General features: G+C 53.5%; 1 protein-coding gene across 50 annotated transcripts in view; it reads right to left on the bottom strand.

Moving 5' to 3' along the window:
• Positions 1-1,488: 1,488 nt before the first annotated feature.
• CELF4 (CUGBP Elav-like family member 4) overlaps positions 1,489-20,730 on the bottom strand; it is a 298,106-nt gene continuing 278,864 nt past the window's right edge. For 19 of the 50 annotated variants that reach the window (XM_069468062.1, XM_069468064.1, XM_069468065.1 and 16 more), the window contains exons 11-13: positions 17,348-17,431; positions 12,083-12,254; positions 1,489-3,691 (exon numbers count right to left, since the gene is read on the bottom strand). In XM_069468062.1, the coding sequence (XP_069324163.1) occupies positions 12,127-12,254; positions 17,348-17,431 (212 nt within the window). In that variant the 3' untranslated portion in view covers positions 1,489-3,691; positions 12,083-12,126. Of the gene's footprint in view, positions 3,692-5,712; positions 5,798-12,082; positions 12,255-12,623; positions 12,703-17,287; positions 17,432-18,838; positions 18,851-20,730 lie in introns of those variants that run through there. The other 31 variants (XM_069468066.1, XM_069468070.1, XM_069468075.1 and 28 more) reach the window with 11 other exon arrangements.

Raw genomic sequence — 20,730 nt, 5'->3', positions numbered from 1 at the left:
TCAGCTGCAAATATCCAACAGAATCACGATTTTGAACAGTCTGAGGCTCAAAACCTCTAGACATCCCCACAGAATTCCTTAGAAAACACCTTTCCATTCTTCAAAGGGCCGCAATAACACCTAGTCTGACATCAGCCCCTTGAAGCTAATTCTTCCAAGAAGTCCAGCTCCCCAGGATGGGCAGAGCAGGTTGTCACATAGGCTTGCAGCCCAGTGGGCAGGGAAGGTGGGTTGTTTAGGGGAAACTGAGGTGCCTCTCTCTAGAAAGCATCTCCATGTTTAGGTCAAGACTTGGAGGCCTGCCTTCATCTGATGATCCAGCAAGGCCTTTCTCTCCAGGCTAACCCTTCTCAGGCTACTGTGAGAAACATGGAAACAGCCCCTGGCACTGGGAAGAGAGATGGGGAGAGGACGAAACATGGGGTCCAGGTATTGCTCTGTGGCTTGGAGCTGTGAGCTCTGCTGCCATCCCCCTTCAGAGGAGACGGTGGGGACCAAAGCCTTTCCCACTCTCCCACAGGAAGGCAGATGGATAGGCAGGCAAAGACCCTTGTCTCCCAGGGCCTGTCTTCCATCCCCCAGGCTTCTGAAGCCACACAGCTTCCCTGGCCCTCACCTGGCAGCACTGGTGTTCCCAACCATGGAGAGACACGGACAGCCTTGGAGAGAATCTGCCCGGGCCAGGGCCAGACTGCAGGGCTGAAGGCTGGGGCTGACAGAAGGGGCAGGGAGGGAGGGGTGAGAGAGAACCAAGAAGGTCTGTCCCGGGACAGGGCTGGTGTGCACCTGTCTGGGCTCTCTCTCATCTGGAGCTGCCCCTCCTCTCCACCAAGTCCTGGTTCACGTCCTTTCTCCTTTGGAACCCTCTTCCCCTACCCCAGCTCATTCAGGCTTTGGACGTCTCTCTCCTAAGTCTACATGCGGGACGGGCAGTGCCCCAGGAAACTCCCCAGGGCAGGGCCTCGTCTCCTCCTGCACCAGCACCCCTCGGACCGAACCAGGAGCCTGACTCTGGGCATGATCCAGAATCCTGTTTCCTCCATCCACGCCAACTGCCAAGGAGTGGAAAGCGCAGAACCAAGACCAAAATGCTTCATGGCGAATTTAGGGTTGCAGCCTCATTCTTCTTCCTTCATTGCCGTCTCTTTCCTCCACCACCTCCTTTCCCAAGGTGCTACATTGTTTGGTCTGCCTTCGGGTCAGGTGGCCTCAGTTTCTTCCTTTCCATTATGGCACCGTGGCCATCCCTGCCCAGGGACCCCGAAGAATAGCTTTGCAATGGGGACTTTCAGAGACACACCAGTCCAGAGAGATTTTTCTTAGGGTGGAACAAGCCTCCTTTTATTGTTCCCATCACCTCCCACCCCTGGGGCTCAGACAGATGCCATGAAGAGAGAGCCCAAAGCTATTTCCCGTGGGCAAGCCGTGGGGCTGTGAGGCACCGCCGGCCAGAATCCGAGAAGCACAGACCAATGAAGTCATTTTCTTTTTTTTTAAACTGTGCTTTATTTAGGGCTAAGCTGGAGAAAGCGTCATCCAATAGTTACAGAAGGTTACAAGGAGTTTTAGGGAGTTGAGTGTGAAAAGAGCAGTTGTACTGAACTGCAGCTGTTTTTTTTTTTTTTTTTTTACAACATCTGGACATCCTAAAAGGAGGAGTCAAGAGAAAGCAAAAAAAAAAAAAAAAAGTAAAATTAAAAAAAGAAAAAATAATGGGCAGAAAGAAAGGAAAGGCAGGAGGCCTGAGAGGAACCAGAAATTTGTTCTTCTAAAGGAAAAAAAAAATGGTAGGTCTGAGAGGCCCCCCCGCCTCCAGATGAACTGGACATCAATGAGAAGGTGTCATGGCAGAACGCCAAAGCAAGTCTTCCCAAGGGTGCAAATAAATTATAATAAATATGTTATACTTTAAAATATATGTGTTCTTAAATAATTCAGTGTTTTTTTCTGATTCTGAGTTTTTTTAAGCAATGTCTTTAACTGCTCTAAAGTCATTTACCAAAGATAAATATCGTGCTTTCATTAAATAGTTTTCCTTGTTTTTTTCTCTATCATTACAATTAAAAGTCCTACAAAATATGCAAATTTATTTACAGAAAAACAGAGCCGGCATCATTTAAACATCCCTGTTTTTCAAAATTCCTTGTAAACAGTTTCAGAAATTCTTCAAAGATTGTTTATTTTTTTTCTCTCTCTTTGTTAAGGTTTCTTTGTGTGTGTGTGTGTGTGTGTGTGTGTGTGTGTGTTGTCTAGTTGTTTTAAGATGAAAGTTCCCAGTTCTCCCTTGCCCGGAAAGTCTCTGGAGCAAGCATGGAAGGCGAGTGAAGCGGAAGGTGTCGAGGGCTTGCGGGCAGCGGGCGAGCGCGCGCAGCTCCCGGAGCGAAGCGGAGGCGAGGGCGGCGGCGGCGGCGGCGGCGGCGGGAGAGGCGGCCGTCCCGGCCGATGGTGCGGCCTCCACCGGCGATGGGCAGCCAGGAGCCCGCAGGTCTGCGGCGAGTCCGGCCTGGCCCTCTGGGACAACGGCGTCCGACAGCACTCGCGGGGAGAAGGGATTGATGCTCAGTCTAAACTCTACAAAAGTACAGTCCTACAACATCTGGGATTTTTAGCAGTAACGCTAACTTCTATAGGTTTTTTTTTTTTCCTTTTTTATTTTTATTTTTTTTATTTTTTGCTTTCCTCTAATTTTTCTTCTATGATATAGGTATTTTAAACTTTTCCTTTTTAAAATTCTGTACAACTATTATGATTTTAAGAGGGGGGAAGAGTTAGAAGCATTTACAGACTTTCACAACAATGACCTTGCCTTATAAGTCCCTTTGTTCCCCTCCTTGTTTTCTCACACTTCACGGTTAATGAATTTTAATACTTTTGTTGCTTTCCCCAAATATCCACCAATTTGTTCGTCTTAACAGCTCCATCCAGACATATAATACAGAAAACCATAGGAAAGTGTCATAGACTTGAATGAGGGTAATCAAAGCGCCTCTCAAAGTATCAAAGAACTATTATCTTGCTGTTTTAAAAGCATTGAAGCATTATTTTTCCTTTTTTTTTTTTGTTTTTTTTTTTAATTTTTTTTTTTTATTACATTTTTTTCATAGAATCGCTCTAAGCTGTTTCAAGAACAGCCAGGAGGCAGGAAGGAGGCTGTGTCCTCCATCCCCCTATTTGACATAGAGCTACACATCTGCAATAAAAAGTTTGGTCCTTTGGTCCCTAAATAGCTAAAGGAATGACAGATAGAGATGCTCAGTGGCGGCCTCCCAGCCGCCCCCTGGGGACCAGGCCCCACTGCACCGCTTGCCCCAGCCTTCCTCAGGCGCCCTGGGCTGCAAAAGCCCCGGGATCGGTAAGCAGCAGCGTCTCCTCCCAGTTCCCAGCCCTGCAGCCTCACCGTCTGGTCTCATTTTGTTTTAAAGTTGCCTTTTTGTGTGTTTTTTTTTTTCTCATTTTTCTTCATCATCTTCTTCTTTATGTCATATATATTGTTCCCCCAAACACGTGCCCTCTGAACTCCATAGACGCTATACTTTCCTTGAAGAAATGTTACAGTCACTCAGACAGTGTCTGGAGTCTTCAGCTTGATTGATATTGGCTGATATGTCAAAGGTGTCATCCAACAGTTCTCATTTATAAATATATATAGAGAGAGGTTTGTTTTTTAATGTAGCCCGTTCAGCATCCTGCCCTAAAATGAAGAAAATCAGGACTGATTAAGCCAAGAGGGAAAACACAAAATGCATCCAAACACCAATAGGAGCCTGCCTGGGGGGGTAGGATGGGAGCTCTAGGGGATGGTGGGAGGGAAGGAAGAGAGACCAGTATGAGTATTAGTCATGATCATGATACGTTAAAAAGAAATATACTCTTTTATTCAGAGTAAGAAACCACTGGGAGGTCTAGTGGTGATGGTCGTAACTGAACTTTAGTTGTTGGGAGAGGGTTCTTGATTTGGGTTCCTTTAGAGTTGGGGATTGAGGAATGGCTGGATCTAAGGGAAGAAATTGGGAATGTGGGATACGAATTTGTAATTAAACTTGTCTCTGAGGGATCTAGCCCAGATACAATATGTATACAGAAGCCTAGCAAACAAGATAGCAAAAATCCAGCAGCCCAGCCCACTCCTCCCCGCATAAGGAAAAGAAGGAAGAGAGACCCATGGCTTGAATTTTGTAGAACCCTTGCCCAGTTTTCAGCCAACCACTTCTTTCCCCAGGTCGGTAACTATTTGCGAGGCTATGTATATATATGTATATCTGGATATATGTGTAGAATATATTCACCTGCACATATGTGGATATACATGGATATGTGTGTATGTATATGCATATATACACACATACACACACATAATACTTGTCTCATACATGCCAGGGAATTTAGAGGAAATTCAGAACTTCAAGGGAGTGGATGGGAGAACCTAAAAAAAGGTCAGAACAGATTTAATTATCCAACTTAAATAAATTAACTCAGACAGTTCTTGATTTTGTTTTGAATGGTGGCTTTTTGGTGTTTCGTTTTGCTTTTCAAAAAAAAAATCATGATCTGACTAGAATCAGAAGGCAAATGCTTAATTGTTGTGAATTAACAAATGAGACTCATCTCCATTCTAGCAAGCAGCTTCCACTTATACATGGGGGTGACTGGTTACATCGAGAAAGTTAGAACTGCAAAGCCCCCAGTCGAGGGGACAACGTCATGCGTATATCAATCCATGCTGGCAGGTTTTTCACACTGTTGATTCAACAAACAGCAAACCGTACACAGCAGTCTAAACAATTACAACACCAAATAAAATAATAATAAAATTAAAAAACACTTGTCAAGGACCCTTTTTCAGTTGTAAACAAAAAGGTGCATTTTGCTTTTGTCAGTACTGTTTCTTCCAAACCAACCAAAAAAACCCTCCCAAACCCCCAGTCCCCGGCCTCCCCTCCCCACGTTGAATTTAGCAGAAGTGGCTATGATACAAACCTTACAATTGTTACCGGGCTCTCTCTCAGAGGCCTCTGGCTTTGTTCTCTAGTTTTTTGGTTTAGAATTTTTTTTAAATCATTCTGTTACTATAAATATTTTGATTTTGTTTTTTTGGTTTTTTTTTTTTTTTTTTGGTTTTTTTTTTTTTTCCCTTTGGAGTGAGATTAAAATAGCCTAACTGGAAAAAGACCAGACCTAAGAAAGTGTCAATTGAAAAAGGCCCCCAAATTTCTAGAAAAAAATAAAATCACAATATTTTCAAGTGCAAGTAAATCAACCACGCATAGATATTTTTAAGATGTTTTCCTTATTTTTAAGAAAAAAAATAATGGTTTGCACAGTTAAATGATCCCATGTTTGATAATTCAGGAATTCATCTTTGACTATTTTTTTTTTTTTGTTCTTTTGTTTTGTTTTTTTCTCTATGTGACATCTAGAGAAGCATAAAAAAACGCTGAACAAGAAAAACCAAACAACAGAAAGTAAAACCACTGCAAGCACCAAGAACGAAACGAAAATGAGCACAGCAAAAAAGATCGTGGCAGCACAAAAGTCAAGAAAATGCACGTGTGATCATGACTGGCCAATCATCGACTGATACGACATCCAAGAAAACGCTCCAATCACAGCACCTCCACGAAACTTGACGGCAACTGTCATGCAACCGATTCTTAGCCTTGTTACATGACGCCATCATGTCACACTGTGAACTTTGAGTTGATTTGAACTTACGGATGGGGGACTTTTCTCCACTCTCATGTGATTACGTGAACTTTATTCCTAGCTCAGCGCGAGACTGTGGTGGATTTGACTGGCCCTGGTTGGGTTGTTGGAATTTGATTGAATGACAAAAGAAGAAAAGATTTATATATATATTTATATATGTAGAGAGAGAGAGAGAAAGAGAGAGAGAGGACAAGAGAGTGTGGGCAGGGGAGGAAGAGGCAGGGTAGGGAGGGCAGGGTGGGGAGTGTGGAGGGCAGGGAGAGTCGGGTTGAGGGTGAAGAAGGGCAAGGCAGAAGTTAAAACAAAATGAAAAGGAAAAAATACTTATACAGCACCAGACCACAGCATCAATCTAGAAGCTCTGATGAGAGAACAGCAGTCAAATCATAAGAGAACTGAAAAGAACTCAAAGGATGGAGGAAGCCGGCAGACAGACATGGGCACGGCAACACACACACACACATACACACACATACACACACGCACGGTTGTTTACGCAGACACATGATACACTGTGAACAGAAGCAGAACCTCACACAGGGCCACTAAGGGCATATCCATCATGCGTTGGTGGGGAGGGGGGCATGGGTGGTTTGGCGAAGGGGCCAGAAAAAAATAAAAGAGCCCCTCAAACCACCTTGGCTGGCAAGCGATCTCAGGGAGCAAGCTCTCTGCTTTTGTAAAAATCACCCTTGATTCTTTCTCTCTCCCCCAGGTGTGGAGCTCTCCTCACCTCCCCAGCTTTCTGTGGCTGCAGCCTGGGGACCGGCAGGGGAAGCCTGGCAGGGTGGCCCGGATTGGCGGGGTAGGTCAGAGGCTGGCTAAGTTGACTGCCGCGCCCGTGGGGTCCCCCTGTGAAACACTTGCTGCCATAGTACAGGCTCCACTGGCGGCAGCTCGGACCTCCCGACTTGGGGGTCCACGCTGGCCACCGTCCTAGGCTGCAGGGGCACCCACTGTGGGATGTGAGGGTCCTCCCCCTTCTGTCCTGCCTCCAACCACTTTCCTCAGAACCTTTGGAAAAGGAGCACATTTTGTTTCAAGATTTAAATTTCGCTGTTCTTGGAATTCTATAAACACACCTTGGCACTACTAATTTCATCTCACAATCGCTTTCACACCCTTCGCTCACACACTTTGCTGTGCTCCCGACATGGCCCATGTGGCCAAACTGAGGCAGCTCCTGGGCACATGAAGCCCTTCGGAGATTCTGCAGCTCTGACCCCTACAAGGGCCACATGGAAGGCCCGAGGGTGCCCTGCAGGGGGCCACAGAGGCAGCGGGTGACACTGCCTCTCCAGGCCCTGGTGCTCTTGCTCTGCTGACCTGCCCTCCTCCCACAGCCTGTCGCCCCTACACCCTCCATGAACAGCTTTTCAGACTGTCCTGTCCTGTCCCTGGCCTTCTGTGTGGCTGAGAATGAGCTCCCTTCCCTATCAGGAGTCATCAACTTATGTCTTCTCTACCTCTCGCCATTTGCTTTGCCCCCACCCTGGGATTTGGGGTCCCCGGCTGCACCCCCTCATGGTCACCGTGAGCTTGCTCCCCATCCCCTGCTCCCCTGGGCACTCAGGCTGCACTACAGGGGCTGATTTGCAGGTTTCCCCTCCACCAGGCTTCTACATGCAGCGGACTTCCACTCTTGGTCCTGTGCTTTCCTTCAGGGAGGGTGGCAGGGAGGCCTGGGATCTTAAACTGTCACCTTGGACAAGTCGTGCAGTAGCTGAGCCCAAGCCCGGCCTCCGCTCAGCCTTCACAGAAGAACGTCCCAGACTCCCTTCCTCCACCACCCAGCCTGCCTGCCCACCCAATGGGTTCTTTGTTCTTCCAACATCGGCTCTCCCTCACTCAGACCAGGGCCCATCCCTGCCCACTGAGTCCTGAAATGCCACCCTCCCCTGCACTTCCAGCCCCTCCCAAAAGCCCTCAGACCCACCCAGGATGTCCAATTGGCAGGTCCCTTTGGCATGGGAGAAGAGGCTTGAGGAACTAAGGAGTGTATTGCCATCAGGTGTCGGCTATAGCAACTGCAACTGCGGACTGCAACTAAGGGACACCCTGGGGACTCTCCCCCCCAACCCTACCTGGCCCTGAGCCCCTCATGGGTGTTCACTCCTCCCCAGTCTGACCTCTCCTGGCCTCAGTCCCACTCCCTCCCTGTCAGTGCCAGGCACTCACTGTCCTGGGCAGAAGGACGTAAACCTGAGGAGCACACGGCCCCTCCCCTCAGAGCTCAAGCTGGGGAAGTTCTCGTGCAGGCCCCCATCTCTCACACACACTCAGCCCCAGACACACTATCCACCCTCGCACTCACTCGGTCCCCAGGGAGCCTCCTCAGGGTTCTGCGTGTGCACAGCTGACCACTCTCTTCATTAGGGAGCAGCTGCACTTCTGCCTGCAGGGGTGACCCCTTCCCAGTCCCTCTCTTGGGGGGACTCACAGAGCACAGCCCTCGATGTGGCAGGGGGTTCACTGACCAGCATGGGGAAGCGCCAATCAGGTCTGGGATGCTTCAGCTCACTGGCCTGGGTGAGGAAGTTATGGCCAGGCTGAACCAATTCCGATGCCAGGTCCTAAAATCAGCTGGGCTCTAGCCAGAGAGGGCCCAGGCCTGAAGCCACAAGTCAGCCCCGAAGCACCTGTGCCTGCGAAGCTCGGCCCAGACACTGTGCAAAAGCGCACTCAGGGCCAAGGCCCAGGGCCTGGCAGACAGGACGTGCAGTGGAGTCAGACAGGCTGCGAGGTGAGCTCTCCGGCCACAGACCCTCAGTGCTAGGGGCCTGAGCACCCGGCCGCTGCTGGGGCCCCGTGTGTGCCAGTAAGCTCAGTGGCAGGACAGGGACTCTGAGCTGGGTAGGGCCAGGGTGGGGTGTTCTGCCCGCTGGCTACGGACCTGGCCATGCCCGTGTTTTTGCCCACTCTTTTTGCCTTTGTTTCTTTCCTCTTAGTTTCCTGGTAAAGATAATTTGGAGAAACCCCCAATTTAGCACAAGACAATGAGCCCAAGCAGCCAAGGGGCAGAGGCAGCAGGGAAAAGAGGAAACCAGCCAGGGAGGAGAGCCACACTGACCCACCCTCCCCACCCCACCCGGGGCCTCCCTTTATGGAACCAAAGCCCGGCTGTGCTCCCCAAGGGTGCCCTGCCTGGGCCGCTCTCCTTCCCCAGACCTGCCCCACTCCCTTGGGCTTGGCCTTGGACCACCATGCCTGCTGTGTGCTCTGCCGTCACCACTGCTGGTGGCCACCTGGCCCTGAGATCCCCCTGCCCAGTCCCTCTTTGTTCCTCAAACTGGCTGGTCCCCTCAGCTCCTGCTCTCCTGGCCCTGCCCTTCTGAGCACCTTGACTCCAGCTTAGGCCTCAGTACTTATAAACACCCTTCACTGGCCTGTGACATTTTGTGCCTTTTCCTCCCTTGCTGGCAGTCCAAGAACAGCCACTTCTCACTGCAGTCCCCAAGCCTGCCTGGAGACCCCCCTATCTCTTCTTAGCACCCCCTTCTATTAGAGCTCCTAATAGTCTTGGGTTGGGAAGTCTGAAAGTGCCATTTTTAAAATGCGTCTAAATGAAGACTAAAGGTCAACTTTATTGCAGGAGTGATGTCACATCACAGCTTTTTAAGACTGCTTAGTAGGGAGGGGGTGGTCAGCTGGCTGACCTCAGAGAAATGCGGTGTCATGACATGTTCCCTGTGACGGTCAGGACACTCCGGGTGGCAGGGTTGGGCTGAGGGTGTGGTGGGGGCTTCTCATTCTCCTCATTTGAAGGGAACCGGGAATCCTGGCTTCAAAGCTTGGCTCTACCACTCGCTAGCTGATGAGCAAGTTGTTTAATCTCTCTGTGCGCCATCTGTAAAATGAGAGTACTAGCACTACCTGCCATGTAGGTAGTCACAGACAGCTATGTAGTTAGATCTCACAGCTGTTACTTCTCAGAGCAGTGCCTGGTGCACGGTAAGCACTGTGTGAGGTCTGTGGTTCTCATCTTTCCCGCCTTTGCATGCTCTGGTGGAAGAACCCACTCTGCTTTTTCTCTGCTTTGTAAACCACTCCTCCTCCCAAGCTCTGACTGCCAGCTGCTTCAGCTCTGTGGGCCACTCTGACCTTATGTCCCAAACAATAAACCTGCCTTCCTCACCCTTGTAACTGGAAGGCTAGCTGACCTAGAGATTCTACCCTTGCTTGGGCCGAGGCTAAGACAAGCTGCTTTAAAGGAAGCCATTGTCAAAACACACCCACAGGGGCTCCTAGGAATCTCGGGGCATGACCCTGGTACATGACCCATGTCCGTCCCAAATCCTCTGACTCCAACACCATGGTTTCATTAACGAGGACGTGGAAGCCTAGAGGGAGGAAGCACCTAGACCCAGATCATACCTTAATGGCAGAGCTATGCTTATTTAAGAAAGTGTTCTATATATAGAAAGAGCTGCTTTCACTGAACTGTCCCTCTCCTCCTCCGGAAATGTCCCCTTCTGCAGACTGTCTCCTGGTGTCTGTATGTACACAGAGCCCGAAGCTCCATGAGGGCAGAGATGGTGACTCATTCATCTTTGCATCCCAGCACAAGTGTCTGGCACAAGAAGGTGCCCAAACTCTGAGTGAACATGTGTGTTTGCATCTGCACACAAGCCAGAAATGGGCGGGGCGGGGGTGGTTAGGAGGCAGGAGAAGCTGGTTTGGCTTTGCCAGACTTGCAGAGATAGGAGGTTCGTGCCCACCTGCCCCCTGCTTTCAGCAAGTGTGTGCTGCTACTTCGGGATGAAGGAAGGGTGTTCAGGTGAGTCTGTACCCCAGTGAGGCGGAGGATGGGACAGGAGTGGAGACTGGGAAACTAGAGATCGCCCTCCCTGACTCCAGACTCTGAACCTCCACTTGGATATCTACCTCCCACATGCCTGATCTTCCTGTCACCTGGCCAAAAGCCTGGGAGTTGTCCTCAGTTCCTCTCACTTTCATGCCCACTTCTAACTCATTACGTGAAGCATCCTTGGCTCTACCTTCAAAATATATCTAGAAATCAATTCCTTCACATCCCACTGCCTGCTGTCTCCCTGCCCTGACTGGTCAGTGCAGCAGACCTCTGCTTCAGCCCCTGCAATCTATTAGCAACACAGCAGCCAGCGTGGCCCCACTGAAATGCAAGTAATCACATCGCTCTTCTACTCAGAATTCCCCGGTGCCCCCTACCCCATCTGCCATTTCAGAGGACAGAACAAAGTCCATGCAATGGCCTGCAAGGCCACTACCCCAGCCCCCTGTCCTGCTTGAGCACACTGCCCCTGCCCTGCCTTTCAGCCTTCTGCCTGTCCCCTCAGAGGGAGGGTGCATGCCCTGAGACACTGGCATGGCTCCCCTCCCCTTCAAGTCTTTGTTGGAATGTCACTTCTTCAGTGAGGCCTACCCTGACTAGGTGACTCAACTGCAGCCAACAATCCTGACTTACTAGATCATTTATCCTTTGACCTTATGGTATTGCCTCTTGCCTGTCTCCACCTACTCAGTCTGGGCCCCAAGTACCTAACACGGTGCCTGCCTCCTGGGGGGACGGAGCTGAGCAGGAAGGGCCTAAAGGGAGCCTCTGTCTCTGGTCTGTGAGTAAGCTCAGGACTGAAGGAGCAGACAGCACTAGGACAACCAGGCTGAAGGTAGACTTTTGATGGCCTGGGACATCTCTGTGCCCGGCCCCCATCCCCATCCCTTTCACAGGCCTGGAAGAGGAGTGGCTGACTGTGTCTCCAGGTCCTAGGCAGGACCAGCCCAAGCAGAGGCGGTGACAACTAACCACTGGTCATGGCCCATGCAAGGTAGGCAGAGTGAGGGATTCTGGGGCTACAGCTTTGGTCCCACCTTGTTTTGGTTTTGGTAAAGTTCCCTTTGAAAAGTCCTGTCCCTCCTCTCCTGATTGAGCTATGGGGAAAGGGAGAGGTAAAGGGGTCAAGTGTCCAAAGGCTGCCGGCCCTCCTGCAGAACTGGGGAGGGGGGAACAACAGAGTAGGGAGAAGGCCTGCGGAGCCTATTCTGTCCCCAAACGCTCCCCGCCTGAGCTTGCCATCCGTTCACCCCAGCGTCTTCTGGCAAACAGGACTGCCAGTGTAGACCTAGAGGCACAGGCCCAGGGCTCGCCTCACCTCAAAGAGGCTCCCTCACTCCTGCCCCTCCTGGCCCTGCGGCAGGGGGATGGCCGTGCCCATTTCTGCTGGGATGACCACAGCTCTGCGCTTGTCCCCCAGGTACTGGGCGAGGAGCAGCTTGAGCCGGGCGCAGCGGGTCCAAGGCACAAGTGAGGGTCCGGGCCACGCAGGCTGGAGGAGGCGGCGGGTCCGTCCGGTGTCCCCTCCCAAACTCCCGTCCCCTCGCCCCGGCCGCCCCCGGTTACCTGTGCGAGTCCTGGTCTCCCCCGGGGGACGCTCCCGCCGGCGCTCAGTACGGGCGATTGGCGTCTTTGGGCCGCTTCAGCTGCACCTTGAGCCTCTTCATGCCGATCTGGAAGCCGTTCATGGCCTGGATGGCGGTCTGCGCGCTGGCCGGGTTGTCGAAGCTCACGAAGCCTGGCGAGACACGAGGGACGAGGGCCTGGGTTTCCACCGGCCGCCCGGGCCGCTCCCGGCGGGGAGGGACAGGTGGGGGAGAAGGGGGCCGGGGGGCGGGGCGGGAGGGCTCTAGGCCCCTCCCCCTCGGGCCCCGCCCCCGGCCCGGCCTCGGCGCCCGGCGCCCCCCTCCACCCGCGCGCGGGGGCCCCTCCCGGGGCGGGCGTTTCCGAGGCTCCCACGCCTCGGCTGGGGGCGGCGCCGCTCGCCTGGGCGCCCACTGCCCCAGGTGGGGCGCCCGCGGCCTGGGGGCTCGGAGAGGCGCCCGCCCCCCACCCCGGCCGGCCCGGCACCTCAGCCCTCTCCTTCGGTGGGAGAGGGCGGACACACCTGCGGGTGGAGGAGTTTATTGGACACTGTCCTCCCTGACAGGAGGGGACCTGGCAGCGGGAGGGCACGGGGTGCCGGCCTGGGGAGAGAGAGGAGTGCGAGGGGGAGGGAGGGGAGGCCCCATGGAGAAAACTTCTCCACCGCCGTTTCCGGCCGCCCCCCTCGCGAGCGCGGCCTGGCCGTGGGGGGAGCGCCAGAGGCTGAGTCCTCCGGGCCCCCCGCCCCCACTCCCGGTCCTGGGTCCTGCCGAGGCTGCCCCGCCCGGCCCCTGGGGGGCACTGGGCTAAATCCGCATTCACCCGCCGCCTCGCACCGAGGGGCTGTCAGCACCTCTCCTTCTCGTGTAAAATTCCAAGCCCTGGGAGCAGGTGCTCTTTCCATGGACTAGGCACACACCAGTTGATGCTCCCCCATGAACCACTCATGGGACCCATAACAACTATAATGGTAACAATTAACACCATTAGTAAAAATTCGGTGAGAGCCTCCTGTGTACCCGGGACTGCAGAAGCGATTCTCACACATCCGCTCCCCGCCACATCCCCAGACTGGATACAAACCCGTGCGCAGCTCCCATTCCCAAACACACAGCCCCCAGATGTGAGTTCAAAAGTCACCTTTTGGGAACTTGGAATGCATCCCCTTATGGGGACAGCTCTTTATATCAGCACTCCCAAACTAGCCCTAAAAGATGCTCCTTAAGAAAGGGCTGTGGTCATGTAGCTTTATAGCCAGGCCCTTCTGGGCCAGTTCAAAGCACATTAACAAATAAAAAATTCCCCTCCCGCCCCAAGTTCTCCAGTAAATAAACATTTATAGCTTTGTTTAATCTAGTATTTCCTTGAATTTATTTGACTTTAGTGGCCTTTCTCCTGTAAAATGGACTTAGATCCTGCAAAATATACGAAACTCAGCTTCGTGAGATACCCAGGCCTTCCCACAAACGTGCCAGTTGGGGTGCTCGTCCCCAAACGGCCGTTAGATGTGTAAGAGAGAGATGCACAGCCAGCCCCCTCGCGAAGTAGAAGCCATTTTCTTGGTCAATGGTCTGTGGTACCTTGGGCCTGCCTGTGACCTCTCCACTCCAAGAGACACACCCTCCCTAGCTCTACCCCTGCGGTGGCTCTATGTGGTGGCCCTTTTTCCCTCTTTCCTCTGTCCCGGACACCTGTCTCCATCATGTTTTCTCTTTCTCTCGTTTCCTTCCTGCTTTGCCATCCAAGATGGGGGTGGGCGGGAGTGTGGCAGTGTGCGTGTGCACGTGTCTCATTTGCACACATACGTGGGGACATGTGTGCATGTGCGTGGACAGAGTTGGTCAGAGCCAGGCCCGGAGCAACAAAACCAACGTCTGTGTAAGTCTGTACACCTAAATAAATAGGAGAGATTTGAGATGATCCATAGTTGGAGATTAGCCTCCAGTCATGCTTCCACCACCTGCTCTCAGCCCTCTCTGGCCCATGCCCCCTTCCAGGACCCGTATGTCTGGTGACCGAAGGCAAGGCCTTCTCGGACCAGAGCAGCTGCAGACGTGTGAACTGTGTGTCTGTTCATACTGCCCTCCCCAGGCTAAGGAAGGTGGTTGAACTAAAGCCTCTGTCCCTACCAGGACAAGGTAGCCTGACTGTGGGTGACATGCTGCACCCCTCATTCCTCTGACATCCACCTGGGCTTGGTGGCTCTCTTGTCAGAAAACAACACGTGAGCAAAGCAGGAGGATAATAAGGGCTGGAGGAGCTGTCTAGGGCAGAGGTGTAAAGGGAGGGACAGCCACACAGAAGAGAGCAGGGAGAAGTTCTAGGGGAGGGAGGAAGCCCAGCCTTCCTGGAAGAGTTCAGAGGTCTCCAAAGCCAGGGTGGGGTGGGGGTGGTGGTTAAGAAGGATTCTTAACCGTTTAAGAAGGCGGTTAAGACTCCAGGGAACTTTTCTTTCCTTGAGTGTTGGTAACTGGCTAGCAGTAGGGCAGGGATCATCTCCCCCAAAGACTGGAGGCCCCTGTGGCAGGCTTTGGCCACCATCTCCCATGATCACGGTTCCCAGGACTGTCTTCCTTCTCCCAGACCTCCCTCCCTCTCCCCCGACTATTCTTATCCTACCCCCAGAAAGCTCCTGCCTCCCAGACTGGTGGTATACCCCCAGCCCTCCTTCCAACGTAGGAACAGTCATATCCTTGCGAAGATCTCTGGAAGATTTTGCTTATAAATGTGTGCTTATGCTTATAAAGAGTGAGTACAGCCCTTGAGGAGTTCACTGTAACATAAAACCACTCTTACAGCAAAAACAGCACCGCCTTTCAGAACAAAAGGGACTGCAGCCCTTCCTGAGGGTCTGGTCTGGCCCAGCCCCCTTGCAACAGACGGGCTCCTGGAACTTTCACAGCACCCGTGAGAGATGACTGTCAACGTCCCCATTTCACAAATGAGGGCACTGAGGCTCAGAGGGCTAAGTGACTTGCCCATGAGGGAGTGCTGGAGTCAGGGCTCACATTAAAGGCCCAGCTGCCCAGTGAGAGAGAGGACCCAAGTGGCTTAAAGAGGAACAGCTGGGCTGGGCTGGTGTGGCCAGAGCCTGTCCTTTGGCAAGGCCAGTAGATATTTAGCATTATTAGTGTGTTCGAGAAGAGAGGAGAGGCCAGAGTAACGGCATACAGAGGATGATTTCTGTAGAAAGCAGGAAAAAAACCTTAGTCCTGGCCCAGAGTTTCCTGGGCTCTTAGACTGAAGACTCCTCATTTATGTAACATTTGAGACTTACTCAAACAGCAAATGTAACTGACTTCTGCTGTGTTTTTTTGCAGATGTCATCGTAAGTTATAAGGAGAAGTATCAGTTGAGTGACATGGAGGAGTGCCACCCTGTCTTTGTCTTTTGTTTTGTTTTCCCATACCCAAAGTTACTGGGGCAACTCTATGCTGTTGAAAGACCACGCCTTTCCCGCGACAGCTGCCAGAAGGGAAGGGACAATGGTGCAAAGATCTTACTACTTTGGGGAACATGCTCTGAATCCTCAAGCCCTTCATGGTTCTGCAAAGTTGCTCTCCAAAGTGGAAAGTCCTGGACGTGTGCTTCCTGATGCTTCTACACTCTTGTCCTTTCTCCCCTAGCCCCATAAGCTGTGACCTGGGTTCCCTGGCCAGCACGGGCTCCCACGCTCCCCTCCCAGCCCCAGACTCCGGGGTCAGCCTGGAGATACCAAGCTTCTGGCTGACTCAGCTCTGGTTTCACGTGTGGCTCTCTGGGGACTGGACTCCTCAGTCCCCAGGGCCTCATGAATGGATCTGGCCCTAGAAGGAAGGACTGGTGGGGGCAGACGAGGAGGTGCGAGAGGGAACAAGGAGTGTAGGGGGAGAGATTTATGGGGTCAAGTGAAATTCCAGGAGGAGGTCTGGGGCTTCCTGGATAGAGTTGCCAGACTTCACAAATAAAAACATAGGATGCCCAGTGTAATCTGAATTTCAGATCAACCATGAATACTTTTTTTGTATAAGTATTTCCCAAATAGAGCATGGGCCATGTTGCATGCAATGTTTGGGACATGCTTATACTAAAAAGTATCTGTTATTGATCTGAAATTCAAATTTTAGTGGGCATCCTGTATGTCATCTGACAGCCACACTCCTGGATCCGCCCAAGTCTTCCCTCTCCCATCTAACACCGGTCACCAGGCACATTTCCCGAAAGCTGTGTTCTTGTGCCATTACGCTCAGTTCAGGGGCCTCCCGCTTCCTTCCACCGCCCGCCACACCAAATGAAGCACCCCAGATGGCCGAAACCCTCCCCAGCACAGACCCTCCCTCGCAATTGGTCTCCCCTGAGCCCCCCCACCCCACCCCCAGTTCTCCCCAGAGCCCCCGCCTCCTCACTCCCATCCTCATACCCTTGTCATCCCAGCCCCACGCTTGCCATCCTAGTCTCCCTGCCTGGAATCCTGCCCTTCCTTTACGTGTCTTTACATCCTTCTGCCTTTCTTATCACTTCATTGCTTGGTGCCTCGCAGATTTCACTGCTGGTGAGTAGACACAATTTTCCTCTAAGCTCAGAGCTCAGGCTTCCTGAGGGCAGGGACCAGTGTCCTCTTCCTGGCTTGTCAACAACGCCCTGCTCTGGGGGCCTGAGAGGGGTGGGTGGGGGTGGCAGGGGGAGCACAGAGCGGGGCAGACAGAGAAGGAGGTGGGGCAGGGCAGAGAGGTAGAGAGAGGAGGTGGAGGGGCAGGGAAGGGGCAGGGGGCAGGGGCTGGCTGGGCTGCTGCCCCCCAGGGATCATGCTTTGCTCCCACCCGGGGCTCAGGCTGGGCCACTCTGACCATGAGCCGGGAGGGGCAGCGGGGGAATGGGTGTCACTGGGCTGTGCTCACTGTCCCCCACCCCTGCCCACAGGGGCCCTTCCCCTCCTCAGTTGGTTGGAATCCAGCTGGAAGAGGAAACCCATGTCTCAGACTGAGACGTGGGAGGTGGGAGTCCAGGTGGGGGTGGACAGGGAAAGCCAAGAAGCGAAAAGAGCAGCGGAAGAGAGAGAAGGAGGTGAGAGATGGAGGCTGGAGGCGGGCCGTGGGGAGCTCCTGGGCCGATGCAAAGGAGCAGGTGAGAAGCAGTTGGACACCAGTGGTGTGGTGCGAGCACCGCCCTGTCCTGGGTGAAGCTAATTGGTTTGTTATCTTTACCCACCAAAGCATTTACTTTGGTTAGTCGCCCGATCCACAAACACTTTCGAGGAGATGACATTACCGAAAGGGAGGAACATCTGCATCAGCTCAGCGTCCCCAAACTCCTGGGGCAGATGGTAGATGAACAGGTTACAGCCCTCAGGCCCTGCGGTGAGGGGAGGGGTGGGCGGGGGAGGAGGGATGGTGGGGTGGGGGAGAGAGAGACAGAGGAGAGGTGAGCGAGTTAGGCAGCGCAGCAGGGAGGGGGGCAAGGTTAGGAGGGGGGGTTTCATTCAAGATCCAAGGGTGCCCTGGAAGAGTGGGGGTTGCTGAGCCCTGGGTCTGAGCTCCACTCTTGGCTCTGCCCCTGGGCAAGTCACTGAACCTCTCTGAGCCTCAGCTGCCTTTTCTGCAAAATGGGTCAGTAACAGAGGCCTGGCACCTCGGGGGCTCCGGGGCAGAGTTGACAAGAGAAGGGGGTGAACATGCCAAAGCTGGATTCGCTGTGTACCTGGAAATAAGGTGCAGGGGTGGAGGGGTGGGGAACAGGGAGATCTAGGGGGGGCTCTCTCCTGCCCAGCCCCTACTCTGGGAGGACTGAGGGACTCGCCCCAGGCAGCCATGTCCTGTGTTGGGGAGACAGTTCACCCATCCTCCCCTTGGCCTGCAGCCCCTCCTTCCCATCTGGCCCCTATGCCCAACTGCCCGGCCCCGCACCTCACACTCCACCCTGGCCATTAGGGCAGAAACCGAGATTTATCCTGAGTTTCCGAGAAACTGGGCCCCGGAAGGGCTTCAGGCCAGGCTCGGTGATTAACTAGGGAACCCGGGAGCCTCATCACATGAAAGTTCTCCGTTTTGTTACAATAACAGCTCTGCCCCGTCTAGGCATGACTGCGTGCTGGGCTGTCCTGAGCTCTTTGCATGTATGTTAATTCACTTAATCCTAACAGCAACCCTGTGGCTTAAATACCATTGTCATCGCCACTCACAGATGAGGAAACTGAGGGTCAGAGAGGATGAGTCACCTGCCAAAGGACATGCAGCTGGCGGGGGAGGTGTGGAGCCAGGCCATCTGCCTCCATAGCGCGCATTCTTCTCTCTACCTAAATCTCAGCCCCACCAGATCCCACGAACACTGTTGAGAGCTTTGAATTTCTGAAATTTCCAGATACTAAAGATTTGTATGTTTCTTTTTAAATGGTCAAAATGTTTAATTTTAACTCTTCAAAATGGAAATCTTTCCAAGATGCAGGGTCTATTTCCTGCCATCGTACCTAGCATATACTATGTATAATTTAATCTTTTAAACTGACTTATGGTCATCTCGGTGATGATGTCCATCCCATGGTGGAGACCGGAAGGAAATAGCTGCACTTGTTAGAGTTGTGTAAGAACCAAGGTTCTGATCAGAGGAAACCTAAGCATGAGCTTAAAAGTGAAGGCTGTAAGGCACCGACGTGGGCTGCTATGTGGCTTTCACGGCCAGAACCAACTGTCCTGGCTCTCTGGGACCAGCGAGGCTGCCAGATAACCCAGTCCCAGGGCACAGGCTTGCTCTGAAGCCTCTGACCCACTCTTCTTTCTCCCCTCCTCCTCCTTCCTCCCTCCATCATCTCTGCCCCCTTGAGGCCCACAGCCTAGAACAAAGACCCCGAACCACCAAAGCTGCCCAATGAGCCGCTGGCCTGCTCAGTCCTTGGTCCCCACCCCACACCACCTGCCACCCTTCCCTTCCACCCTCCCTCCCCAGACTGCTGACTCCCAGGCACTCTGCCAGCGGACGGCACGTTCAGAACTGGGCGCAAGTGTACTCCCTCACCCATCGCCAGGGAGTCCCGGTGCTGGGTAGCCTGAGCTCTGGTGGTGCTCTCCTCGGCCTGTGCCCTTGACCATGCCACCCTCCACTGGCTCGTGCCCTGTGAACGTGCACTTGACGGCCCCCAGGACGTCTGGCTGCTACTTTCCGATGCCGAGTCCACTCCTTACTCTATGGGGTGGGGCTCCTTCTCCCTTACGTCTGGGAGGTTTTCTCCCCAAACAGACTGGCTGCTCCCCAGGGGCAGGGGCATGTGCCTTGTCCTGTCCTCCTGCCCAGCCCCCTCTGGCCCAACAGGCGCCCTCCCTCCTCCTCCCATCCTTGCTCTTCTAGGCCTCCCTGACCACTCCGCCCATGCTGATACCTGCCTTGGACCTGGGGCCTGGCTCCAAGTTCAAGTCCTGCAAGCTGCTTCCTGTGGAGGTTATGTCTATTCTCTTTAAAGAGACAAGGAGCCTTCACAGACAGGGCCCCGGGCTCAGTCCCACCTGCACGGTGTGTGGCAGAGCCCCCAGGACAACTGTCCAGCCCCAGCCTGACCAGGAGGTTGGGGCAGCGGCTCAAGCCCCTCGCCCTCGGCAGTGAGCTCACATGCTGCCTTACTCCGGCCACCCCCAGCCCCTTCCGCGCTCCCTCATTCGCAGAACATCCAGATGGCAGAACCAGCAGGACTTTAGAGATCAATCTGGCCTAACCCAGCCTTCTGGGAAATGGTGAAACGGAGCTTCGGAGACAGAGAGCAACTGCCCCTGACCACGCCACAGCCCTGTAGGGCCACCGCTGCGGCTGTCCCTGAGGGTAACCTCGCCCCATCTGTGGGGCAGATGGCCTGTGGGGGACTCAGGCATCTCTTGGTTCAGCTCAAAGACAAGGAGCTGGCAGGAGGGTCCTCCCCAGCAACCAGTGAGTCCTGGTATTTTGATGGCATTCCACAGGGGGAGGTGACCATAATATAAAGAGGCTGACTACTGGCAGGCTTGTCTTCTCTGGCCCCGGGCTCACCTCATGTTTTGTAGCAGCCACACCTTTGCTTGTGGCGCGCCCCCTGCCCGGAGCACCTGCCTCCTGTCTCCACGTGCTGGAGGCCACCCCACCCTTCCAGGCCCCTGAAGCCTTCCCGACAACCCACTCCCAGTGCCACGGTCTCGCCGGAGTGTGCAGCACGGTGGTTCTGTTGGCATCTGGGTACACATCTTCCCCCACCCCATCCCCCGCTCCCCTGGGGTGGCTCAGCCTGAGCACCATGGCCAGGGAGAATGGGGACAAGCATGGGAAATCCCCCTCCCCGAGGAGAGGCTGGAGTGGGCACTGGCCACGCGAGGCCTGGGCTAGGGAGTGTGGGGACAGGGACTGAAGCTGCTTAGAGCTGGTGCACGGCGTGGTAGTGTGTGGTGGGGGAGGAGCAGGAGGGCCGATGGGGGCCTGAGTTTGTTCAAATCCAGCAGCAGGGGCCATCCATCGTGTATGTTGGTGCAGGCGGCATTGACCTGTAGCTAAATGTATGTGTGTGTGTGAGTGTGCTTGTGGGTGTGTCTATGTATCCATGTAGCATGATTGGAGAACCCTGAGCCCACAGGCCAGAGCGAGTCAGGGAGATGACTATAGCCTGATGCCAATGGGGTGATAAGGGAGTACGGCTTGTGGGC

This window comes from Eulemur rufifrons, chromosome 5, assembly GCF_041146395.1.
Source record: "Eulemur rufifrons isolate Redbay chromosome 5, OSU_ERuf_1, whole genome shotgun sequence".
Taxonomy (NCBI): domain Eukaryota; kingdom Metazoa; phylum Chordata; class Mammalia; order Primates; family Lemuridae; genus Eulemur; species Eulemur rufifrons.
The sequence above is the reverse complement of the archived record's forward strand: the minus strand, read 5'-3'. Positions and strand labels throughout refer to the sequence as shown.